The 27555-nt window shown below is 42.5% G+C and overlaps 1 protein-coding gene across 2 annotated transcripts in view; it reads left to right on the top strand.

Moving 5' to 3' along the window:
• The first annotated feature begins 303 nt into the window (after positions 1-303).
• LOC133377317 (cytochrome c oxidase assembly protein COX16 homolog, mitochondrial) overlaps positions 304-27555 on the top strand; it is a 66007-nt gene continuing 38755 nt past the window's right edge. Inside the window, exons 1-2 of one of the 2 annotated variants that reach the window (XM_061611161.1) lie at positions 496-586; positions 980-1061. In XM_061611161.1, coding sequence (XP_061467145.1) covers positions 1002-1061 — 60 coding nt within the window. In that variant the 5' untranslated portion in view covers positions 496-586; positions 980-1001. Of the gene's footprint in view, positions 587-979; positions 1062-27555 lie in introns of both variants that reach the window. The other variant, XM_061611160.1, reaches the window with a different exon arrangement.

Genomic DNA, 27555 nt, shown 5'->3' with positions numbered 1-27555 from the left:
AATGTTCAGGAGCGTTTTCATTTGTTCTTACTACTTAAGCTCAGGGTAAAGCTCTGACATAAGCAATGGGATTGATCTTTGGACTTGTCAGTATGGCGCTAGCATGTTTTCACGTCTGGACTGTTGAAATGTGCTCTCAGGACGGAGCAAGTTACGACACAGAAATCAACGATGCAAACCACACTGTGACTACTTATATTTATGACCTTTGTCTGTCTCCATGCCGGGGGGGCTGTACCATTGAATTTCTACTTGCCACACGGTTCTTAAAGGAACAAAAGCCCCCCTTCCTCCGGTGTTCGGTAGCTGGGCTTCTGACGGCGTTCCTATTCGAAGATTCACGGTGGTTACGTCACAGGTCACTCACTGCGCATGAATTTTTGCCTCTGTTGCCCTTTCGCACGGCGGAATTTAGCGGCTCCCAGATACGGAATCCAAGGGACAAGGATTTTGTATAACGCCGGAAGTGTGGCGATCACGGCCTCTTTCCGGGAGTAATATGGCGAAATATTATACTGGCCCTGTCATGGCCAGGATACGAGCTCTGTCGAAAAACAAGACGCTACAGTATGGACTCCCGATGATGGTGAGTGACGGCAGCAGCGGGGACGGCCGGTTAGCTAGCTCACCAGAGGGGCTGGGAAGGGCGGGGCTTAGTTTGCTACGGCAGAGGCTGCAGCGCGTCAAGCTTGCCGTTAGGAGGCGACAGTACCGGGCTCGGCTGCTCAAGGCATAGCCTTGCGCTCTGCATTGAGGCGGACTCCTGAGGAATCGCGTCGGTTGGCGCGCACGAGCTTTAAAAACGGCTTTCCCCCCTCTCTCCTCCCCCCGCGTGCCTCCTCACAATTTCACAGAAGGGTCGACGGTAGCGGGGCAGGAAGTTATATAAACCGAAGGGAAAACTTGAAAAGAGGGATCCTCTGTATATTCTTATCAGTGTATAAGATCCACTCTAGCCTGACCTTTAATTTGTTTCAAGGTTATCGGATCTTTTTTTAAGGATGGGTCATGATTGGTGTGCTGCAATCGAACCTCTCCGAAGAACGAAGGGAAAAAATTCAGTAGGTACTTCCAACCGGGCCCTGCACAGGAGAAAGAGGGGGAAAAACTGGAGCACCTCCTAGCTCTGACTTTCCAGCTAGTGAATGCAATTCCCCTGTGGCTGTGGTGCCCTGCCCCTCCCCATATGCTTGACATTGGAGAGATGCAGCCAAGTGTGAGGCAGCTGGTGACCGGCTTAGAGCGCTGGAAGGCCGCTGATGTGTGGCACTCTTCCTGCAGCCACTCCTCTCCCCAGCTGCTTCTGTCTTTGTGCCTCACACTTCTCTGCAATTGGTTTCATTGTTGCCTTTGTGCCCTCCTTGGAAGCGTCCCATTAGCATCTACTTGGCTGCTCTTAGAGTACTAGATCAGAAGGTGGACCTTTCCAGATTCTTTTGTTATGACTAGAAATATGCAGCCCCACAAGCTTTTGAGGCAATGGGTACTATGCTGGAAGGGACTTTGAAGGCCATCTAGGCCAAACACCTGCCAATTCAGGAAGTATAAACAGAAGAGCATAAGAAGAGCTTTGCTGGATCAGGCCAAAGGCCCATCTAGTCCACACTCTGTTCTTACTGTGGCCAACCAGATGCCAATGGGAAGCCCGCAAGCAGGACATGAATGCAGGAGCACTTTCCCCATTTCAGGTTCCCAACAATTGATATTCAGAGATATGTTATCATACTTTGGACACATAATGAGAAGACATGATTCACTAGAAAAGACAGTAATGCTGGGGAAAACAAGAGTAGAAAAAGAGGAAGACCAAACATGAGGTGGACTGATTCCATAAAGGACTCCATGGACCTGAACTTACAGGATCTGAACAGGTGGTTCATGACAGATGGTATTGGAGGTCACTGATTCATAGGGTTGACATAAGTCATAATCAACTTGAAGGCACATAACAACAAACTGCCTCTGATTGGAGGTTGAACTAGCCATTGTGGTTAATAGCTCTTGGTAAACCTATCCTCCGTGAACTTCTCTGATCCTCTTTTAAAGCTGCCCAGGTTAATGGCCATCACTCCCAACTTGTGGAAGCAAATGTCATAGTTTGAACCATGTGCTCTATGAAGAAATAATTTCTTTTGTCTGTCCTGAGTCTTCCAACATTCAGCTTCATTGGATGGTCCTGAGTTCTAGTCTTATGAGAAATGTTACTACAGAATCTCTGAGAGGTGGTCATCCAGCCTCTGCTTAAAAACCTCTAATGAAGATTTTCCAAGGCAGTCTGCTCCACTATCAAACAGCCTGAGTTCTTCCTAATGTTTTGTCTTAATCCCCTTGTTATGTGAATCCATAGCAGAGTTGTGGAGTGAAACACTTTTCCTGTGCTTTATTTTTCTGTGATTTCCCCCCTGCCCCCCCCATTTCTTACGTTCATTAGTAACAATGAATGGACGGCAAATGCAAATACAGTATTAGGCAAGCTTGGCAGTTTCAAAGTTTTTTGCTCTGTTTACTAAACACTTTGAAAATAAACATGCTAAATCACTCTCAGGGGCATCAGAAAATTTTCAATGCAAACTGAAAATTACCTATCCAATTTATCCTAATTTTCCAATTCATTTTTTCTGGAAAACCCACATCACTGACCCATTGGTCCAGGTCCTATAATCTGGAACAACAGAAAACAAATTTGCTCCATCATCTAGAGAAAATTTAATTTTTTACTGAAAATGCATGTTATAGAGTAGTGCTGGAGAATATGGCTGCAATGAATATGAGCAGGGGGTTGGAATCGATGGCCTTATAGGCCCCCTCCACTATTTTATGATTCTAATCAAAGGGAGGACAGTTAAGGTTAAAAAATAGTTTGCATCATGTTCAGAACTTTTTTTTTAATTGGCTTTAGCAAGGCAAAAAACAAATTTTCTATTAGAATTTATTTACAAAGTTTATATACTGCTTGATTGTAAAAAACCTCTAAGTGGTTTACAAAAAACATTAATCAATAAAACAGTTAAAAATCAAGTAATTAAAACATTTTTAAAACAAAACAACAACAGACTAAAGAGATGAAAACATATCAGCATCTATGTGTCTGTATAGGCTTGTCTAAATAAAGAAGATCTAAGCAGATGCTGGAAATAATACAGTGAAGGCGTCTGCCTAATATCAGTAGGCAGGGAGTTCCAAAAAGTAGGTGCTGCCACACTAAAAACAATTTCTTCCAAGTGCAGAACAAGTATTGTGTCATCTGTAACAGTGCCTGTTCTACAGATCGAAGCACTTGCGTGGACACATATGGGGTAAGGTGCTCCCACAAGTAAACTGGTCCCGAGCTGTTAAGGGCTTTGTATATACTAGTAGTAACACCTTGAACTTGGCATGGTAGCAAATCAGCAACCAGTGCAGATCCTTGAGCAAAGCTGTTACATGCTGACAGGGTCTCGCGTCTGTCAGCAATCTGCCTCCAGCATTCTGCACTAACTTCTGTTTTTGGGTCAAGTGCAAGGGAATCCCACATACGAAGTCATCAATGCCTGAACTACTGTGACAAAGCTCTCCTGGTCCAGGGACTCGTCATTTTCTTTCCAGGTACAGCTGATAAAAGGCACTCCTAGCCATTGAGACTACCTGGGCCTCTAGTGACAGAACTAGATCCAGAAGCACCCCCAGACTGTATACCTGCTCCTTTGGGGGAGTGCAGTCTCATCCAGGGCAGGCGGTTGACCAGTTTCTCAGACACAAGAACCACTCACACACACTGGCCTCATTTGCCAAGATTCAAGTTCAGCTTATTTTCCTTCATCCATCCCACTGCTGTATCTAGGCACTGGTCCAGGACTCATACAGCCTCTCCTGATTTAGATGTTATGGAGAAATAGATCTGTCATCACCATACTGATGACACTTTCCCCTGAAACACTTAATAACCTGCTCCCAGCAGCTTCATAAAGATATTAAATAGCACTGGGGATAAGATGATATCCTGGGGTAACCCACAGCACAACTGCTGGGGGAGTAGCAAATAATGGAAGCAAAGACAGTTGCTAAGTGCTAATAATGTCACTTCAGTTCTTAAATAAGCTGACTTTCAAACATTCTAAGAATTATTAGCTACCATTCCCTTTACAGTTGTTGATGCTCACTTCCCTGGAGAAGCTTCTGTCTACATAAATCTTTCTAATGCTTTGTTTCAGTAATTTACCATTTAAAACAGGCTTGCACTATTTATAAGCTACAAAACTGAGTAGGACACCCTAACAGCCCTGTTGTAGTGCTGTGAGGTCTTGGTAAAGTTCTTGGGCTTAAAAAGGAAAGGCAGCTGTTTCAAGAAAAGCATCCACAATTGGGCCATAACTTTATTAGGACCAACCAAACTGTCACAAAAGAGTGAGCAAGGTTTCAGGTTCTCCAGAACTCTTAATCAGGCTTGATGTTACACAAAACAAGAGAGTAGGAATGAGGGAAAAACACAAAAAAATACAGGAATTAGGCAGGATGAATTCTGCATACAAAAGCCTTTGAGCACCTGAAAAGTCATGATATATAACTGATGGGCTGCAGAACATTTAGCTTGGTGGCCTTTGAAATTCAGTTGTTCACTTTTTGCTGATAAGCCCTTTTTTGCTTAAGGGGCTGGTTTTGGCTTTTGCTTGACAGTTTTTGTATCATTTTGTATCATTAGTTTCAGAATTCTGGTCACTTTCATTGTTCCAATGGTACCCGCTTCTGCAGAAACTGAATAGACAGTAAATGTGACTTTGTACAGAATTTAATGTTATGACTGAATTCCTATCTTTGTTCCTATTAAATTCTTTCTCTGCAAGATGTATTCACAAATTCTGCTCATGCCATTAACTGAACTGGATTTTTTTTATTGTTGGCAGTAATATATATATGTAATATATGACAGGCCATTGAGGAAAGTAGCACAAACATCTTCTGGATCGTTAAAAGCACATACATACAAACAGCATAAGAATTGATGTAATCATGCATTTGCATTACACAACATAATACAGTCTGTAATAATGCAATAAAGTCCATTTAGGCAAGTGGTGGCACACTGGGTAAGAAGTTGTTTGAATTTTTGTTTTCAAACCTATTGTATGTTTGTGTGTAAAGGAAAGAATGAATGAACACTCTGGAATTCTTCCAGTTTCAAATTTGTTAGACTGATCCATACTTACTTCTTTAACCAGCAGATGCGCATAGTATAAGACACTCTCAGTTGTCCATTTGCAAGTGTAGGTTGCATTCTGTGCTGTTTAAATGTGGCACCTATCGCAACCTGTCTGTGTTGGGCCAGGATTAGAACTACTCATTTGTGAAATGTGGCCTGTGTAGGGTTGGTCAGTTTGATCTGGCCAAAAGTGGTTCCCCACCCCAGTAGCAGGGAGGAAACCCTGGATTAATTTTAGCCTCAGAATTATCTCGAGGGAGGGAGGGAGGGATGCGGTGAGGGGGGACAGGAGATAAATACCAGAAGCATTGTCTCCCTTAGCAGTTACATGCTGGCTTGGGTTGTTGGGATTCTGGTTCTTGTTTTAGATTTAAAATGTGTTGCCTTGTTATTTCCCTTCTGCATCATCCTTGGGTTTTTTAAAACTCTGATTTGCTTTCTTTGCATCAGACAGTGAATATGATTTGTCATACTGAAATGTGGCCAGTGGACCAACAGTCTAAGCTAACATCCATTTAATCTGAGGAATTGTTCACACTCCCTCTTGGTTTTTGGTGACAACTAAGGCTGAATGTGTAGGATAGTAGTCTTCAGTTTTTTAGCTTTGACCTGCAACATGAGCTTACTTTTACTATTAAAAGAAGGAGAATGACAAAAACAGGAAAGATGGACACACTTATAAATCCTGGTTTTGTCATTCTCCTTTAAAAAAAACCTCTTTTCTTTTAGGAAATTGTCATTGTGTTTCTAGTGTGACCCAGTTGTGAATAGTGAATCATAATTTACCGAGATACTAATGCATTAGGGAAATCAAGCATTACCATATGTTAGTTGTCTTATTTTTCAAGGAATCTGTTGATACTCTTCCATATATTTCAGCACTAGGAAGACTAGAAATGTGAATAAACAACCAAACAAACTCTTAACATAACCAAGTTGGCTTCTGAGGGATGTGAGTTTTTTGGAGGGTGGGAGGTGTTTAAATAACCAACACAGTGAAACCTACTGGATAGAATGGTTCTTTAGTGGAATTATCCAATCTGGCTTCTTCCACCTAAGAACTTGGCAATATGTGTGATTATAACCATGCCTAGCATAAGCCAGCAGGAGTCTAGGATAGTGTTGTAAACTGGCATTGAACACGGTTTAACAGCTTGTGTGCTTCAGGTTGTGAAGTCCTATAGCACCAGGATAGTAACATCTGTCTGGATGTTGGTATGAATTCTTGTGACCTTGTGGATGTGTCTTGTATGCCTCACAAAAGGTTGTTTGGCATGCTTGGATTTTCACATTTCCTTGCCTCTTACTTCTTTGTACTGTTCCAAAACCGACCTCTAAGGGCAGAGAAAGCTATTTTTTCTTTTTGCAAATTCTATTAGACGTGCACCTGTCTCTCATATACAGTAGATGGTGCTCCAGTTTCTAAAATATGGTGTTGATTTCACAGTTCTGATCATGGTTGCAGCTGCCAGTGACTCATTCCCCATGTGACCCTTGCATACTGTACAGGGACAACAAAGTTTTTTGTGACTGGTACAATAAAACCACACCAGACTATTTCCTGAACATGCAGAATTTTATATAGGTGGCTTTTGATGTGTCTTCCACCTCTGATTCTAATGGAACATTTATTCCATTATTATAATGGAATTTATTCCATTATTTCTTTTATTATTTACATGTATTTGTTGCCCGTTAACCCAGTTCTTAACAAAAATTAAGAACATAAAGGCCTGCTGGATCAGGCCAGTGGCCCATCTAGTCCAGCATCCAAGTCACAAAGTGGCCAACCAGATGCCTGTGGGAAGCCTGCAAACAGGACCTGAGTGCAAGAGCACTCTCCCCTCTGTGGTTTCCAGCAACTGCTATAATTGGAACACAGGATAATATCAAAAGTGATAAAATGCATCAGCACAAAAAAATACAAATACATAAAAAGTAAAACCAATACCTTCAGTCAAAATATATACACTCTTATACCCTCATTCTACCTAGTTTACTGAAGCTGTAATCCTATAAACACCAACCTGGGAATAAATCCCAATCATCCCGCATAGGATTGCATGATTGCGTTATAGGACTTTAATTCTATGCAAACCTTTCTGGCAATAAGTCCCATTAAGCACAGTGGAACCTACCTCCAAGTAAACATGCATAGGATTGTGCTGTGAGAGGCTGCTTGGTTTTCCCCTTAGTCTCCAGATTTCAGGATGGGAGATGAGGTCTGGAGCAAGACTGGATACAGGCCAGATGCTAAGAACCACAGAGCTAGTCATTCAACAGAACTCTAGATGGCCCTGGAACCTCCCACTCTGCTGGGTAGACAGAGAATTGACAAAATATTGTGATTCTGGAATAAGCTGAAGCTTTATTCAGCTGTCATCTGCAAGTTCCTCAGTCAGATTTGTACACTGTCACATTTTGACTCTGGGAAACTCTTTGTGCTGTTGAAGCTGACAGTTCTCTTGTTCCTAACTGAGCACAGGCTAGGTGGTGATTGTAGAAGTGAGGGCTGGCAATTCTCTCCTCCTCCCCCCCCCCGATTTTCCTTGGAAACAGTTGCTGACTTTGCTGCTTTCTCAAAGTGACTCTCAACATTTGGTAAAAGTATTGTTTTCAACTAAGGTCACATCCACACCATACATTTAAAGCGCATGGCTTTTCCCAACAAATATTGAGAACTGTCATTTGTTAAGGATGCTGGGGTATACCTCTGTGAGGGGTAAACTACTGTTCCCAGGATTTGTTGGGGGAAGCCATGACTGTTAAAGTGGTATAATTGTGCTTTAAATGTATGTTGTAGCATACTCAAAGTTGAAATAATGGACTTCAAATCTATGGATTTGAATGGGTTTACTGAGTATGGCTTAGCTGGATACAACCTGTAGAGATCAGCAAATAACAAAATTGCCAGGGCTACTTGTGAGAAGTGATTAGCCTTTTCATGCTCTTGAACCTTTGGATTCAATTGCCCTCTCTAAGGATTTGCTAAACACCACACACAGTCATTTCTGCCTCAAATGAAGTTGGTAGGATGGGCATCTGCTTCTTTGATCCGAGAGGCAGTCTGAGTTGAGAGGTGCCTTGTGGATGGTTTGTAACTTTTAACATGATCTGTGTTAATCTGTTGACCTCTAGATGAAAGGTTCCCTAACTTCTTGCCACATCCCCACGGCAAAAGCTACCCAATGCCACCAAATAATTTGTCTCGCAGTGACTGGCCTCAGAATACAACCTGTTTGTTTAGATTTTAATCTCTTCTTTTATCTCCCCAGCTCTATGCTGAGAAAAATTAGGAATAAACTCACCCAGCAGTTTTTCCATGAGGACTGGGAGGTGCAGTTTAAAAGCACTGCATAGAAGAGAATGAACTTCTTTATGAAGTTCAAAGGAAGTCTTAACAGCCAGGCCTTTGTTTCAATTTGCATCCTGAACTAGGGTGTAAAATACTGTACTTCCTGGCTCTGTAGTTTTGCTGTTGGCCATTAGTTGCATTTAAATAGATTATAAGTGGAAACGGGGAGGGGGGGGACACAACAACAGAGGAATGGAAGCTATTGCAATAACCAGATCAAAAACTGATTTGCTTGTGTATAGGACTAAGAAAGCTTGCATCATTTTCTGCTAAAGTCCAGAAGGCCACTGAGGTGGTATGAATGTTTAGAAAGTGGGTCTAAGCAATCTGTGATGTGAAGAGTTCTTTGTGAACCTCATTTCCTCAAGAATGAACAAGGATGTGATGCACGATCATCTAGTGTTAGTCTGTGCAAAAGATCCTAAAGTATGCATCTTACCAGTCCAAGTCATATTCATCCTCTCCCTCTCTGTAGACATTAAGAAAATCAGAGGCAATGACGGTGTTGTTTAAAGGCAAAGAAAGCTGCTATACTTGTCTCTTGAGTTTTCCAGAATCAGCTTGGGGCAAAAGCGTCTCTAGCCCTATGAACTTCTCCATTTCTGAAGCTTTGGTATGGGGAAGTGCAAAACAGTGTTTGCTGTCCTAGGGTAACTTTCTATGAGCCAATCTTATGTCAGATCAGGCAAACAGACTCTTCTCAAATCATAAAAAGGAAGCTCTTTCAGTAGGAAGAGAATTAATGAAATTTTGGCTGTTACATTTTGATTAAAAGTGTGTTTCCTGGAGCTGAGGAATGTATGCGTTTGTTAAAAAGTTGACAATAAGGATGGCAGAACTGATGTTGCTGTAGCTTACATTGCTTTTGTTTGCATGTAGAAGCCATGACTGGCCTAACAGAAGGCAAGGGAGCCCATCCTTCTGAAGTTTCTCTCAAGTGAAACATCAATGGGGCTGTTCAGTGGTTGGGGGGGTGCTTCCCAAGTTTGACATAAAAACTAACACAAATCTACTAACACAAATCTAGATTTCCTCAATGTTGTGTTATGAGAGATATTTCTACCTTGGTTTTCTCTTACCCAGAAAGACCACCTGCATTGCACTTCTAGAACCTTTTTATTTTAGAGAGGAACAGACCCAGATGGGTAGGTGAGTGTATTTTATTACATTCTGCAGAATCATTGCAAGCTAGGCAGATTTTGTGATGCATGACGGTAGTTGCCTCTTGATGAGCCCAGGACATGTGCGTAATTGTATTTTGCCAGTTTTGTGATTTGGGAAAGCACCCGCGGGATCAGTATTATTAGCATGTCTCAAACTGAATGGGCCACTTTCTCTCAGCACATAGATTGCCTCAAAAACCACCAGCACAAGGATCCAGAGGCTTGGTTCAGACTTAATTTCAATTATATTTCTCTCTTCATTTGAAAGAGGGTGGCTGTTTCCTATACTGTACAGAGGTTTGTTAATCTTTTAAAATGCAAAAATGTCCACTTAAATTGGATACTTACAAAGAAGTTTGGTTAGACAGAACTTTTTATTTCCCTAAAAGTTGATCTCCTGGTTGGTTTCTTGGGAGAGAGAAGCTGAATGTTCTGGTTGGATTTTGAATGCTAATTGCTTGTTGTTACCAATGTTAAGAAATGGACTTGTAACAGGACCAGATGCAAACTTTATTTGGCTTTCAAGTTATCACCGATTCCCATAGCATGATTGTTGTTGTTTTTCTTTTACTTTCTCCAGTTGTTCACACTAATGAAATCAAGAACTGCAGACACAGACATAAGTCTTATAAATACAGTCTAACAGGCAGAGTAGATGTAATTTGTTTGGTTGGCATCCAGCCACCCAAGCTAACTGACCCTACTGTAGGATTTATAACACTCACCAAAACAAAATCTGGGTTTGGTTTCAGAATCTTTGCAAAGAAGCCCAATGGCAGCTGACAGGTGGCAATACATATACTCTTGAAAGACGAAAACGTAAGAAACCTTTAATCCTGGTCCTAGTTGACCCATAGATGGAGAACTCACAACAGTGGAATTTGTCATTTCTGGTTCTTCTGTTCCTGTAGATAAGGTGTCTAGGTTTTTAAAACATAGATTGTACATTGATTGGGGTCAGGGAGTATCCATACTGTAAATCACTTTTTTAAAAATTAACCTCATCCCTTTCAGTCCTGTCACCGCTTCTTGTTCAAGTACAAAAGCCTTTCCAAAATCCAGTGTGACACTTTTAATGACCAGTCCAGAACACATTGTTACTGCATATAACATGTATATATAGAACACAGTTTCTTTAAGTATGAAGAGTACAAGTGGATAAAAACTGAGTCAAAGAGTCACCAGATTATTATTTTAAAAAAATTAACTGACATTTTATATTGTGTCCCTTAAAAGACTTTGTTTAAACTGAAATATGAATTGAATGAAAAAAAAAATAATGAAGTCTACACTTGTCTCTTAAAATTGAACAGATGCTTTGTCAAATACACAGAATTAAAGCCTGCTGTATTTCCTGCTACAGGAAAAAAGTGGAGAAAATATTTTACTTGTGAGGTCAAGTACTGTAAATATGTTATCATAGGTCATTTATTGTATAGTATTATTGCAAACCATAAATATTTAAATTGTTTTTTAAGTGTTTTTAAATTTGTATATTTGTATGTTTGTTTGTAATGTTTTTAATTGTTGTAAACCACCCAGAGAGCTTTGGCTATGGGGCAGTATACAAATGCAATCAATCAATCAATCAATCAATATTCTGACCGGATGGTGGATGTCCAACCTGTCCTGGATGGGGTTGCACTCCCCCTGAAGGAGCAGGTTCGTAGCTTGGGGGTTCTCCTAGAATCATCTCTGTCACTTGAGGCTCAGGTAGCCTCAGTGGCACAGAGTGCCTTCTACCAACTTCGGTTGGTGGCCCAACTATGTCCCTATCTGGACAGGGATAACCTGGCTTCAGTTGTCCATGTTCTGGTAACCTCTAAATTAGATTACTGCAATGCACTCTACGTGGGGCTGCCTTTGAAGACTGTTCGGAAACTGCAGCTTGTGCAAAATGCAGTGGCCAGATTGGTAACAGGAACCAGATGGTCTGAACATATAAAACCGATTCTGGCCCGCTTGCACTGGCTGCCTTTATGTTTCTGAGCTCGATTCAAGGTGCTGGTATTGACCTATAAAGCCTTACACGGCATGGGACCACAATACCTGATGGAACGCCTCTCCTGATACGAACCTACCCGTACACTACGTTCAAGATCAAAGGCCCTCCTCCGGGTGCCTACTCCGAGGGAAGCTTGGAGAATGGCAACAAGGGAGAGGGCCTTCTCAGTGGTGGCCCCCAAATAATGGAATGATGTTTCTGACAAGGTGCACCTGGCACCAACACTGTTATCTTTTCGGCACCAGGTCAAGACTTTCCTCTTCTCCCAGACATTTTAGCATATGTTCTATATTGTTTTAAATTTTTAAATTGTGTTTTAAATTGTTTTTAAAAGATGTATTTTAAATTGTATATTTGTTTTTAGTTATTGTAAACCGCCCAGAGAGCTTTGGCTATGGGGCGGTATACAAGTTTAATAAATAAATAAATAAATAAATCTGAAAGGCTATTCAGGAGAGTCCCTTTAAGATCAACAGAAGATGAATGTAGAAATCTCAGTATCGTATGTATAAAATCATACATGGTTTCGGTTTGGTCAGGCAGCACATTTGTTGTGCACTGTCCCACCTTTTGGAGGGAGCTCATACGCAGCTGTTTTATTCTTTCTCATTGAAATGAATGGAAGCCAATTACTTCTACAGTAGGGCCCTGCTTATACGGTGGGTTAGGGACCAGGCCCCCGCCGTAAAGTGGAAATCGCCGTAAAGCAGAACCCATGGACTATAATGGGGCCGTCACGCGAAAATGTCGCAAAATGCCGTAAAATCGCAAAATCGGCTTTAAAAGGGGGAATTCCCTCCACCGCATTAGCGGAACGCCAGAATGCGAAGTGCCGGTAAGCGGGGCCCTACTGTATAAGGAAATAAAGCTGCTGAACTTAAGAGCATCTATAGGGCAGGTTGGCAAGTTTTGCCTAGTCACAAACACAAGCGACTACAACTATTTTATATTATCTCCCAGAAACTGTTATCTCCATTGACATCAATGGAGAAAAATAAATCCAGCCATCACACTGACAGGCACTTTGCCTATTGCATACATTGTCTTTTGAAAATCAAATTTTCTGTATTTGCCATGACTGTCTGTTGTATTTTGTTTGCCTTTTATAGTTTCTGATGGCTGATGCTTGTATAGTAGGGCAATATATCCAATGGAACGTATGGTACTATGCGTGCTGCCATTAAGTGTTGGAAAAATAATTATTAAAGCCTAAAATCAAGTGGTTTGTTTGCATATGGAAAACCAGACTATTATAAATTAAAAAATAAAGATAGCCAGATATTGTTCTAAAATTGAAATATAACTGCCTTTAAAAAATGCTCACCCAAGGGTGAACCCTAAGCCCTTAGAGAAAGGCATTCCATAGTTGTGAGCCAGCTACTTGAGGAAAACTGTCTATACATGATATGCACTCTGGCCCTGCAAAGGTGGTACACCACCCATAGTGGTGCTTAGAGGTATGCCATTGATTTTAATAGACAATGGAAATAGACAATGCAAAGAAGGCTCATTTGCAATGAGAATGTTACTAAACCATTCTCAGGCTTTAAACATTGCTCCATCATGTCCTCGTGTTTAGGGGGCATGAGCTGTTTGCAGGTGATGCCGTAATGTTGTTCACTGCTTTTTCTGTCATCTCATTCTATTCCATGTTGACCTATGCCTCCTACCTCTTTCCCCGCCTCTCCTTTCAGAATTTGCTGTTTTGTGGGCTTTGCCACAGCTTGAACTTTTACCCTGTAGTCCATTTACTGGCCTTAGAAAGTCAATGCCCAACTAATGAAAGAGCGGTGGCATTTAATTGCAGAGCTGGTGGGCTCCATATCCCATTAATCCTTTGTTTATGTCCTACATTTCTCACATCATAGAACACTGGACAATAAAAAGAGAATATTATTTCCTTGCATAGTGGCATGTGGAGGTTCTCTTGCCTGTTGTGTGGAAGCAACTGAAGAAACAATACCAGCTGAGATAGCTACAGCTTTTGTACATTTTTTTTAAAGTGAAAAGCTGGTTGAATTGGGAACTGGAATGAAGAGGAGAGAGAATTCTTTACATCTTAAAATGGAATTGTCCTGCTTTGGGAGAAGAAAGGGACGGTCCACAGAAAGCTGTTTTGACCCACCACAACAGACATTCTTTGAACAGCTGCAGCTGTGTTAATTCTCTTGTTATCTGACCTGGCCAAGCACTGTGTGTAATTTAAAATGACAACAGTCTGGTTGAAGGAGCCATTTTTGCTCATGCTAGCACTGTGGAACATATGGCCTACCTTCTCTTTTGAATTTATTTTCTCAAAATGTCTTTTCTATACTCCCTCACTCTAATCTGTTTAAGAGAACTTCTTTTTGGATTGGGAACAATGGCTGTCCAAATGTTGTTGGACTTGAACTCTCATCACCCCCAGTCAGCATATCCAAAGGTCAGGGAAAATAGTAGTTGTAATCCAACAACATCTAGAGGGTCATATGTTCCCAGTCTCTGATCTAGTGGCTCTCTTCTTTGGTTCAAATAAGCAGGTTTCTTTGCTCACCAGGGAGCGCCTTTGTGAAGAATGGTGGCATTTCTATTGCTACTTCTCCACCTCTACATAAAAGTTGCTGTAGAATCTGTAGCTTATGGCCAGAGTGGTCCCCACTTAGAATTAAGGACATAACAAACTTGTTTCCAACCAAATGAAGAGTCATGGTCCTGGCAAGTGACCTGGTTGATATTTCATGCCTGTTACTCTCAGAATTACTTTTAAAACTCATCAACTAGATTAGGCCAACCAATTTCATTGCACCCAGTAGAAAGAAATTCTGTGGGAACAGTCAAGAATAAGGCTGACATACAGTGCCTTGCAAAAGTAATCAGACCCCTGCCTAATGCTCTCATATTACTGAATTACAAATGGTACATTGTAATTTTGTTCTGTATGATATTTTATTTTGAAACACTGAAACTCAAATCAATTATTGTAAGGTGACATTGGTTTTATTTTGGGAAATGTTTGTAAGAAACATAAAAAACTGAAACATGTTGCTTGTATAAGTACTCAATCCCTGTGCTATGGAAGCTCCCAATTTACAGAGATGAAAGAAATTGCCCTATTGAGGACACAGTTACCTTACCATTGGCCTCCACCTGTGAACCATTATAGTTGCTGTCACGTTATTATTTATTAATTTATTATTATTATTATTATTATTATTTGATTTATATCCTGCCCTTCCTCCCAGCAGGAGCCCAGGGCAGCAAACAGAAACACTAAAAACACTTTAAAACATCATAAAAGACCTTAAAATACATTAAAACAAAACAACATTAAAAACATTTTTTTAAAAAGCTTTAAAAACATCTTTTTTTAAAAAATGGTTTAAAAACGTATTAAAGAAAATATATTAAAAGCAATTATAACAGACGCAGACTGGGATAGGTCTCAGCTTAAAAGGCTTGTTGAAAGAGGAAAGTATTCAAAAGTTGCCGAAAAGATAGCAGAGATGGCGCCTGCCTAATATTTAAGGGGAGGGAATTCCACAGGGTAGGTGCTGCCACACTAAAGGTCCATTTCCTATATTGTGCAGAATGAACCTCCTGATAAGATGATATCTGCAGGAGGCCCTCACCTGCAGAGCGCAGTGATCGACTGGGCATATAAGGGATAAGATGGTCTTTCAGGTATCCTGGTCCCGAGCTATATAGGGCTTTGTACACCAAAACTAGAACCTTGAATTTGGCCCAGTAGCAAATGGGCAGCCAGTGCAATTCTTTCAGCAGCGGGGTGACATGTTGGCGATACCCTGCCCCAGTGAGCAGTCTCGCCGCTCCATTTTGCACCAGCTGCAGCTTCTAGACCACCCTCAAGGGCAGCCCCACATAGAGCGCATTACAGTAATCCAGCCTGGAGGTTATATTGTCAGGATAAAAACCCCACTGTTGAAGGATCATTGGTCAGGCTGTGGATCTGAAGGAAAATGAAGACCAAAGAGCATTCTACAAAAGTGAGAGATAATGTAATACAAATGCATAAATTAGGAAAAGGGTACAAAATAATATCCAAGTGTTTGGATACCCCAGTGAGCACAGTTGGATCAATAATCAGGAATTGGAAGCTGCATCACACCACCCAGGCACTGCCAAGAAAAGGCCGTCCCTCAAAACTCAGCACTCGAACAAGAAGGAGTCTTGTGAGAGAAGCCACCAAGAGGCCAACAAACACTTTGAAGGAGCTACAGAGTTAAGTGGCTGGGAGTGAAGTAATGGTGCACCAATAAACCATATCAAGAATGATAGAATAGTAGAGTTGGAAGGGGCCTATAAGGCCATCAAGTCGAACCCCCTGCGCAATGCAGGAATCCAAATCAGAGCTCTTCATAACACTGGCCTGTATGGGAGGGTGGCAAGAAAGAAGCCATTACTCAAAAAGTACCATCTAAAAGCATGTCTAGAGTTTGCCAGAAAGCATGAAAATGCCCCAGCTGTGATGTGGGAAAAGGTTTTGTGGTCAGATGAGACCAAGATAGAGCTTTCTGGCCAAAACTCAAAGCACTGTGTGTGGTGCAAACCTAACACTGCCCATGCCTCAAGACACACCATCCCTACAGTGAAGTATGGTGGTGGCAGCATCATGCTGTGGGGATGCTTCTTATCAGCAGGGACTAGGCATCTTGTTAAAATCGAAGGAAGAATGAATGGAGCAAAATACAGGGAAATACTGCAGGAGAACCAGCTTCAGTCCACTTAAAAACTGAAGCTAGGGAGGAAATTCACTTTTCAGCAGGACAATGATCCCAAGCACAAGGCCAAAGCAACATTGGAGTGGCTCAAGAACAAAAAATGTGAATGTCCTACAGTGGCCCTGTCAGTCCTGATCTCAATCCCATTGAGAATCTGTGGCGCTATTTGAAAATTGTGGTCCACAAGCGACGTCCAACCAACCTGGAGCGAATCTGCCGAGAAGAATGGGGCAAAATCCCTTCAACACTGTGTGCAAACTTGGTACATACCTACCCCAAAAGACTTAAAGCTGTTATTGCAGTGAAAGGTGGCTCTACCAGATATTAATGTGTGGGGGTTGAATACTTATGCAAGCAACATATTTTTTATGTTTCTTTCAAACATTTCCCAACATAAAACCAACCTTACAATTATTGATTTTGAGTTTCAGTGTTTCAAAATAAAATATCATACAGAATGAAATAACAATTACTTTTTGTAATTCAGTAATATGAGAGCATTGGTCAGGGGTCTAATTAATTTGGCAAGGCACTGTATTTGTCTACTTCTTTCTTATTTAATGTAGATGGCTTTCCAACCTACTAATTACCTCTATACTGCATCAGGAGAAAGGGCTTCTATAAGTAGCAAGGCTTTGAGATGTGGCATAAATCTTTGAGCAGACAAGATCATGAACACACCAAACATTCTGTGTATGTTTATTTAGTGATGCCACATACAGTTGGGACCCGCAAAGTGCTGCAGGGTGGGTCCAATTCCAGTCAGTTTGACACACCCTTTTCCAGCCACACCATTCCATTCCTTTTTCCAGTCGGTTTTCAGCCCCCCCCCCTTCAGTCAGTCAATGTTCTATGGCCATTGAAGTCTCATTGGACTGTTTTTGGAGGTACCTGCCCATTGTTTGTAGTCCTACAAAACTTGGAGTTACTGCAAGTCTCCCTCCTGTGCATGGGTGGTGCCATTTTTTTGGTCCCGTTTATGTTAGCACACAAAGATTTCCTGTTGGAAATAGAGAGAATGATGGTACATGAAGCTGGTTATTCAAAGCAAGGGCAAAAGATATGATGGCCACAAACCCTTATTTGCACATCAATTAAACCATTGTTTTAAATAAACTCCAGTTTAGGGTGTATGAAATGTGTGCATACCCACACATTTTGAAATCATTTGTTTTGAGGGAGTTGTCTTGCTAGACATGGGGGTATTTGTGCGTGGGAGTGAGACATGTGCATGATGTGGAATATTTGATGTGACTCCTTATCCTACAAGATAATTGCCTTCAACAAGAGGTGGCCTGTAAACCAGCTGGCAAGAGGGCAGAGATGTGCAAGTTGGACAGATTTCAGGAGGACTTTCCGGGATCATGGTTGCTTCAGACAGAAGATGGGGGGCTAGCGCAGGTCTGTAGAGAGCTATGTTGTGAAGGAAGGAAGACAATAGTGTTGATAGTGTTTTAGGTATGAATAGAACTTCTAAAGAATTATGTTTCATTCTTCCTGGTATGACTTGTATGGCAAATTATGCATCCAGGCTTCTAGACTGCTGAGAATACACTGGCTGCTGAGAATCCAGAAGTTTGCTGTGCTTAATGTACAATTGAAGAGTGACTGGATAGGAGATTGATAATATTTCTAAAGTTTCATATTGACATGTTCAAAATTTGCAGCTGCAGAGCAAAGTCTCTTGGACAAAAATATTTTGTTGACACATGGCTTCCTGGAGAATGGGCTAACAGAATGTTCAGGTACATCTGAGCTGTTTCAGAGAGCTGCCTTCTAGCAAAGCCCATCTTAATCTGAAAGAGAAAAGATTGGGGACCCTTTGGGGCATCTGGAGTCAAACCATATTGGTAGGCCATCTTTTGTTAACGGGGGTTTTTTTTGCTACTGCTGTATTTGGATAGTAGATAAAGGAAAGATTGTAGTGTTTTGAGCTGTCAGGTTGGGACATTTCAACAGCTGTAAACTGCATCCACAGCAGTTTTTCTTTAAAAAAGGAAACCCCCAAAACCTCTTTAATTTCCATCACTGTGAAGTACAAAGAGAATATTTCATTTGACTGTTCCAGTTCTGCCGCTGCGCAGTGCATAGCTGGAAGCTTCAACAGCAACAGTCTTAAAGAAGAGGCTTAAAAATTATATTCTCTCTTCAAGTAAAATATTTCATAACATTTCCCTTGCTTTCCTTTCACCAGTGTGTGATCTATGTTGCCAGCAGTGAATATTGTGATGTGATTAATTTAGGGATTTATGACAAAAGGAGTGTAATTTTGTAATCTGGCTTTCAAAACCAGTGCTACAACAAAGAATTAGTTTCTCTAGTAACAGAGGTGATCTAACGCAGCCAATTGCTAAGCAGTGCTGGAGAAATTGCTCCTTGTTGTTTTGCTAACCTAAGGGTTGGCTGGTTTAGATTTTACTAAATAACTTGGTGAGGTTGGGATCTGTAGTAGAACACGGGGTTCATGGAGTATCTGAGGCCTGACTGAATGTATTGGGCCTATGAGTTGATGAGCGCTAATATCCTCCATCTGCAGTGCAGCTTTAGTAGTCAGGCTGATGCTGTCAGTAGATGTTTAACATACTTTTCAGAAAAGGAACTGAACGTAGCTTTTCAAAATGCTGTTAAGGAGAAATTAATGTCAATTTCTACATGAAACAGTTACTGAGGTTGCTGAGCATAATGTGACAGATAATGCTTCTGTGACATCACGTTTCATCCTATCTTGAATCCAGAGCTTGGAAGATTACTTTTAAAAAGTAATAAATTACAGTTACAATTACTTGGCCCAAAAGCAGTAATTACCGTTACAATTACAATTGCTCTGAAAGTAACTGATTACTTTACTTTTTCTCAAAAGTAATCACTACAATTACATTTCAGTTACTTTTTTAAAAAAACTCCTACAAGGTGCTGGCCTTGGCTGCTGCACATCTAAGAAGCCTAAAACAATATTAAAAATAAACACACACACACAGGGGGTAGTAGAATAAAAAAAATTATCCTTAAGATTAACACAATGGCATAACAGAATCTCACATCCCCCCAAGCAATGAAGATACCCCAACTCTTGAAATCAGATTTTACACTTGAAATGCTTTTATAATATGTTTCTGTTATGTCTCAAAAGAACAAGATGCTCAAAGAGCATGTCAGACAAGGAATGTCTTTTTACAGTCATTACATTGCCACCAGTACTGAACAGGCGTTCTACTGCGGCGCTTGAAGGCATGCCTGTGTTGTGCTGCAAAAAACACTGCAGCACACGTGGAAAGCCATGGAGTGATGACACTTCCCTGCTGGGAGACCTCAGGTACCTCACCAGTTCCTCCTCAGCAGTGTCCACTGCTGACTTCTTGCCCTGGGGCAGAAAGTTAAAGAAGTCATCTTCTAAGTCATCTCCTTCCTGGTCTTTATCTGAAGACTGATCACTGTCCTCATTAAGTACACCCATCTTTATTTCAGCTTTCAACAAGGCTTCCATTGTGTATCTAAGAAAGAGAGAGGATATGTTAACACATATATGTTAGGAAACCATCATCTGCTCTTCATTTCCTGATGCTTGTCATGTCCCCTGGTTCAGGGTCCAGCCTGAGCCTGTGAATGATGACATGGAAGGTAGGAAGGTGACCAAGTCACCACACTCATGGGGCAGCACAGCAGACCCTTAAGGATTACCTGCAGCAACCCAGGGTTGTGATGAGGAGCCCCAGGAAGAAAAGGCCCAGCCCCTGCCTACCACCTTAAGCCCTCTGATGCCTCCCTTGAGACAACATTTCCCTTGGAGTAATCCACCCAAAGGGCTTCCCTAATGTTCTTACTTGTTGGTATGGGTGGTGGCCTGACACGATTCCAGCTGATCTAGTTTGAAGCGAGGGTGTATGCAGGCTGCCAGAAGAAGCAGATCCCTGCCAGATCCCTACCTCTCAAGGGTTGTCTGCTGCTGCTTCAGCATTTTGGGAGGAGGGGTGTCATGCATTGGTTCAGGAAGGCCACGTCTCCTTGCCTTTATTGCTTCTTCAATTGCTCTCAGCTTCTCAGGGTGTGCCCTCTGAGGAAGAAGAACAAAGCATGAATCCAAGAAAAAATGGAAGAGGAACTTCACAATTTAAGCATAAATAGACAATGGACACTCTTTGAGGACCAGCATGACAAAGGCTTACCTCAAAATGTTTCTTCACATTGGATGAGGAGGAAACAGCTGATCTCAGATTTTTGATCCTTGGAAGGCAGTAATTGCATCGTACAACAACATTTTTCCCACTCTGGCTCACAAATGTACAAGCTTTCTCAAAGCCAAACCATGGTACTTGCTGTTCTGCAGATGTGGCTGTGGGCAACTGGCACTGCTTCATGCCCTCCTCCTCCTCGTGCACAGGGCCTCCTTTCTGAACCTCACTTTCTAGTTTTGCCTCCTCAGGATCAACAAGCTGTGACGCAAGTGGCCGCACTAACTGACTGCTGCTTTCAGCAGCAAAACCTGCAACAGGCGTGTCTGTAATAAACAAGAGATAATGCTTCTATATGGGTGAACTTCAGCTGTGATGTGCCCCCATCTCTTCCCCATGCTGCAAGATGCCCCAGTCAGAGTGGAAGTAAGCAGGTCGATAGCACAATTAAAAGAGATCCTATTTGCATCATTTTTGCTCACTGAATAACCCTGCCTGGGCCAGTCTAACCTACTATCTCACAGGGTTGTTGTGAGAACAAAATGAGACTAGGGTTCAAATCCCCACATAGCCATGAAGCTCACTGAGTGACCTTGGGCCAGTCACTGCCTCTCAGCCTCATGAAAACCCTATTCATAGGGTCACCATAAGTTGGAATCAACTTGAAGGCGGTACATATATTTTTAATTTTGAATATGATGATTATGATAATAAATATGCAGCATTTCAAATTAATTCTGTATGAGAAGCATTCCATGCCAAGCTTGGAAAACCAAGGATGAGGTATAAAATGTAGACAAAAATACTTTTGACAAAATGCCGTTTATATTTTATATATATGAGCCTGGGTAGGGAACATTTAATCTAGCCTACTTGCTTTCAGCAAGAAGGGTTAAGTGCCTTCAGGCTAGGGCAGTCACCAGAAGGCCACAGCAGAGACAAAGGAGCCTAGTGTTGTGGAGATGTTAGATGGGAGCTTTGGGGAGTAAAGATGGAGGCTCCTGAAGGCTGCAATTCTAAGCACACTTACTAAGGGATTAAGCCCCATAGAACTCAACAGGACTGACTTCTAAGTAGATATAGTTTGGACTGTGCTGTTGGTAAACCTTGACTAGGGTTCTTCTGCAAAGACATCCATATCCAAGCAGGGTTGGCAACCCCCTGCCTGGAATACCCTGCCCATATCTTTTAATGTGGCTGCTCCAAATGTTTTTACAGATTTGACCCTTTACTTCAGAAAGAGGTCTGAAAAATGAGTAAGAGTAAGAAGTATCTTTTAAAATTGTTCTTTTCAATTCACTCTTGAATGAACATCATACCTAGGGCAGATCCACACCATTCCTTTAAAGCACATTCAACACCCATTTGAAGCACATGTATCCCACCACAGAATCATGGGAACTGCAGTTTGTTAAGAGTGGTGAGAACTATAACTGTGAGGGGGAAATGACACTTCCCAGAATTCTTTAGGGGAAGTCATGCGCTTTAAATGCGAGTTGGATGTGCTTTACACATATTGTGTGAATCCGCTTAATAAATTTTGCCTGCATGTAAATTGTTTTAATTAATTTTTCAAAATGAAAATAAGCTATAAAGTGTAGTGGGTGACCATGGGCTACTCACCATTTCTCAGCCTATCTGCTCCTCAGGATGAAAACAATGGAGAACCATGACTACCCCAAGGCATACTTAAAATGTAAAGGAAGTATTGTACAACCATAGTATGCAATTGGATACTTATAGGGACACAGCATGACAAAACTGGGTGGAAGTAAAAGTTCTACACTTAGGAAAAAGAAACCAAATGCACAGTTATAAGATGGGGGATACTTGGCTCAGCAGTACGACATGCAAGAAGGATCTTGGAATTGTTGTTGATCACAAGCTGAATATGAGCCAACAGTGTGATGTGGCTGCAAAAAAGGCAAATGCTATATCAGGCTGCATTAACAGAAGTATAGTTTCCAAATCATGTGAAGTATTAGTTCCCCTCTATTCAGCACTGGTTAGGCCTCATCTTGAGTGCTGTGTCCAGTTCTGGTCTTTGCACTTCAAGAAGGATGCAGACAAACTGGAACAGGTTCAAAAGAGGGCAACAAGGATGATCAGGGGACTGGAAACAACGCCCTATGAGGAGAGACTGAAGGAACTGGGCATATTTAACCTGGAGAAGAGAAGACTGAGGGGAGATATGATAGCACTCTTCAAGTACTTGAAGGGTTGCCACACAGAGGAGGGCCAGGATCTCTTCTCAATGATCCCAGAGTGCAGGACACAGAATAATGGGCTCAAGTTGCAAGAAGCCAGATTTCGACTGGACATCAGGAAAAGCTTCCTAACTGTTAGAGCCATACAACAATGGAACTAATTACTAGAGAGGTAGTGGGATCTCCTACACTGGAGGCATTCAAGAGGCAGCTGGACAGCCATCTGTCGGGAATGCTTTGATTTGGATTCCTGCATTGAGCAGGGGGTTGGACTTAAGAACATAAGAACATAAGAAGAGCCTGCTGGATCAGGCCAGTGGCCCATCTAGTCCAGCATCCTGTTCTCACAGTGGCCAACCAGGTGCCTGGGGGAAGCCCGCAAGCAGGACCCGAGTGCAAGAACACTCTCCCCTCCTGAGGCTTCCAGCAACTGGTTTTCAGAAGCATGCTGCCTCTGACTAGGGTGGCACAGCACAGCCATCACGGCTAGTAGCCATTGATAGCCCTGTCCTCCATGAATTTGTCTAATCTTCTTTTAAAGCCATCCAAGCTGGTGGCCATTACTGCATCTTGTGGGAGCAAATGCCATAGTTTAACTATGCGCTGAGTAAAGAAGTACTTCCTTTTGTCTGTCCTGAATCTTCCAACATTCAGCTTCTTTGAATGTCCACGAGTTCTAGTATTATGAGAGAGGGAGAAGAACTTTTCTCTATCCACTTTCTCAATCCCATGCATAATTTTATACACTTCTATCATGTCTCCTCTGACCCGCCTTTTCTCTAAACTAAAAAGCCCCAAATGCTGCAACCTTTCCTCGTAAGGGAGTCGCTCCATCCCCTTGATCATTCTGGTTGCCCTCTTCTGAACCTTTTCCAACTCTATAATATCCTTTTTGAGATGAGGCGACCAGAACTGTACACAGTATTCCAAATGCGGCTGCACCATAGATTTATACAACGGCATGATGATATCGGCTGTTTTATTTTCAATACCTTTCCTAATTATCGCTAGCATGGAATTTGCCTTTTTCACAGCTGCCGCACACTGGGTCGACATTTTCATCGTGGTGTCCACTACAACCCCGAGGTCTCTCTCCTGGTCGGTCACCGCCAGTTCAGACCCCATGAGCGTATATGTGAAATTAAGATTTTTTGCTCCAATATGCATAATTTTACACTTGTTTATATTGAATTGCATTTGCATTTTTCCGCCCATTCACTCAGTTCGTTGAGATCTTTTTGGAGCTCTTCACAATCCCTTTTTGTTTTAACAACCCTGAACAATTTAGTGTCGTCAGTAAACTTGGCCACTTCACTGCTCACTCCTAATTCTAGGTCATTAATGAACAAGTTGAAAAGTACAGGTCCCAATACCGATCCTTGAGGGACTCCACTTTCTACAGCCCTCCATTGGGAGAACTGTCCGTTTATTCCTACTCTCTGCTTTCTGCTTCTTAACCAATTCCTTATCCACAAGAGGACCTCTGCTCTTATTCCATGACTGCTAAGCTTCCTCAGAAGCCTTTGGTGAGGTACCTTGTCAAATGCTTTTTGAAAGTCTAAGTACACTATGTCCACTGGATCACCTCTATCTATATGCTTGTTGACAGTCTCAAAGAATTCTGATAGGTTACTGAGACAGGACTTTCCCTTGCAGAAGCCATGCTGGCTCTGCTTCAGCAAGGCTTGTTCTTCTATGTGCTTAGTTAATCTAGCTTTAATAATACTTTCTACCAGTTTTCCAGGGACAGAAGTTGAGCTAACTGGCCTGTAATTTCCGGGATCCCCTCTGGATCCCTTTTTGAAGATTGGCGTTACATTTGCCACTTTCCAGTCCTCAGGCACGGAGGAGGACCCAAGGGACAAGTTACATATTTTAGTTAGCAGATCAGCAATTTCACATTTGAGTTCTTTGAGAACTCTCGGGTGGATGCCATCCGGGCCCGGTGATTTGTCAGTTTTTATATTGTCCATTAAGCTTAGAATTTCCTCTCTCGTTACCACTGTTTGTCTCAGTTCCTCAGAATCCCTTCCTGCAAATGTTAGTTCAGGTTCAGGGATCTGCCCTCTATCTTCCACTGTGAAGACAGATGCAAAGAATTCATTTAGCTTCTCTGCAATCTCCTTATCGTTCTTTACACCTTTGACTCCCTTACCATCCAAGGGTCCAATCGTCTCCCTAGATGGTCTCCTGCTTTGAATGTATTTATAGAATTTTTTGTTGTTGGTTTTTATGTTCTTAGCAATGTGCTCCTCATATTCTTTTTTAGCATCCCTTATTGTCTTCTTGCGTTTCTTTTGCCAGAGTTTGTGTTCTTTTTTATTTTCTTCATTCGGACAAGACTTCCATTTTCTGAAGGAAGACTTTTTGCCTCTAAGAGCTTCCTTGACTTTGCTCGTTAACCATGCTGGCATCTTCTTGGCCCTGGCAGTACCTTTTCTGATCTGCGGTATGCACTCCAGTTGAGCTTCTAATATAGTGTTTTTAAACAACTTCCAAGCATTTTCGAGTGATGTGACCCTCTGGACTTTGTTTTTCAGCTTTCTTTTTACCAATCCCCTCATTTTTGTGAAGTTTCTTCTTTTGAAGTCAAATGTGACCATGTTGGATTTTCTTGGCAATTGGCCAGTTACATGTATGTTTAATTTAATAGCACTGTGGTCACTGCTCCCAATCGGTTCAACAACACTTGCATCTCGCACCAGGTCCCGGTCCCCACTGAGGATTAAGTCCAGGGTTGCCGTCCCTCTGGTCGGTTCCATGACCAACTGGTCTAGGGAATAGTCATTTAGAATATCTAGAAACTTTGCTTCTTTGTCATGACTGGAACACATATGCAGCCAGTCTATGTCTGGGTAGTTGAAGTCACCCATTACTACCACATTTCCTAGTTTGGATGCTTCCTCAATTTCATATCACATCTCAAGGTCTCCCTGAGCATTTTGATCAGGGGGACGATAGATCGTTCCCAGTATTAAGTCCCTCCTGGGGCATGGTATCACCACCCACAACGATTCTGTGGAGGAGTCTGCCTCTTTTGGGGTTTCGAGCTTGCTGGATTCAATGCCTTCTTTCACATATAGAGCGACTCCGCCACCAATACGTCCTTCCCTGTCCTTCCGATATAGTTTATATCCAGGGATAACTGTATCCCACTGGTTTTCTCCATTCCACCAGGTCTCCGTTATGCTCACTATATCAATGCTCTCCTCTAAGACCAAGCACTCCAGTTCTCCCATCTTGGTTCGCAGGCTCCTAGCATTAGCGTACAGGCACTTGTAAGCAGTGTCTCTCTTCAAGTGTCTTTGGCACTTGTGGTTAGGCCTGTGGTAATTTTGCCCCTGCTCTCACAATGCCTACTTCTAGGCCTACCCCTTTTAAAATTTCATCATTTCTTTGGTTTTTATCCCAGGGGGGAGGTTTATTCCGAACCGGACCTTTCTCAGCTCCTGTCGGGTTTCCCCCCTCAGTCAGTTTAAAAGCTGCTCTGCCACCTTTTTAATTTTAAGTGCCAGCAGTCTGGTTCCATTCTGGTTCAAGTGGAGCCCGTCCCTTTTGTACAGGCCCGGCTTGTCCCAAAATGTTCCCCAGTGCCTAACAAATCCAAACCCTTCCACCCGACACCATCGTCTCATCCACGCATTGAGACTGCGAAGCTGAGCCTGTCTGGCTGGTCCTGCGCGTGGAACCGGTAGCATTTCAGAGAAAGCCACCTTGGAGGTCCTGGCTTTCAGCATCCTACCTAGCAACCTAAATTTTGCTTCCAGGACCTCACGGCTGCATTTCCCCATGTCGTTGGTGCCAACGTGCACCACGACCACTGACTCCTTCCCAGCACTGTCTACCAAACTATCTAAACGACGGGCGATATCCGCAACCTTCGCACCAGGCAGGCAAAACACCTTGCGGTCTACACGCCCATCACACACCCCACTGTCTATGTTCCTAATGATCGAATCACCCACTACAAGGATCCCTCCACCCCCTGGAGATATATCCTCGGCACGAGAGGATAGCTGCTCATCCCCCAAGGAATGGGTCCCTTCTAAGGGATCGTTTCCCTCTTCCTCAGCTGGATGCTGTCCTTCCCCGAGACCATCGTTCTCCATGATAGCAGGAGAGCTATCATCGTTGGAGTGGGACACAGCTATAACGTCCCTGAAGGCCTCCTCCACACACTTCTCTGCCTCTCTCAGCTTTTCCAGGTCTGCCACCTTGGCCTCAAGGAAATGAAGTCGTTCCCGGAGAGCCAGGAGCTCATTGCACCGAGAGCACACCCACGACTTCTGTCCAACAGGCAGATAGTCGTACATGCTGCAGGCGGTGCAAAACACTGGAAAGCCCCCACACCCCTGCTGGCTTCTTACCTGCATAGTTTTGTTTAAGGTTTATTACGTCAATGGGTTGGAGACTGCAGTTTAGTTGAGGTCAGGAAACAGACGGGCAGAGTGGGGGGCCCTGGCCTCCTCGCCCTGCTGCCGAACTCGCTCTGCTGCTTAACTCGCCTTGACGCTTTGTCAGCTGGGGCCTTGACTCGCTCTGCTGCTTAACTCGCCTTGACGCTTTGTCAGCTGGGGCCTTGACTCGCTCTGCTGCTTAACTCGCCTTGACGCTTTGTCAGCTGGGGCCTTGACTCGCTCTGCTGCTTAACTCGCCTTGACGCTTTGTCAGCTGGGGCCTTGACTCGCTCTGCTGCTTAACTCGCCTTGACGCTTTGTCAGCTGGGGCCTTGACTCGCTCTGCTGCTTAACTCGCCTTGACA

Source organism: Rhineura floridana, chromosome 2 (assembly GCF_030035675.1).
Source record: "Rhineura floridana isolate rRhiFlo1 chromosome 2, rRhiFlo1.hap2, whole genome shotgun sequence".
Taxonomy (NCBI): Eukaryota; Metazoa; Chordata; class Lepidosauria; order Squamata; family Rhineuridae; genus Rhineura; species Rhineura floridana.
This window is presented reverse-complemented; position numbering and strand designations above follow the sequence as displayed.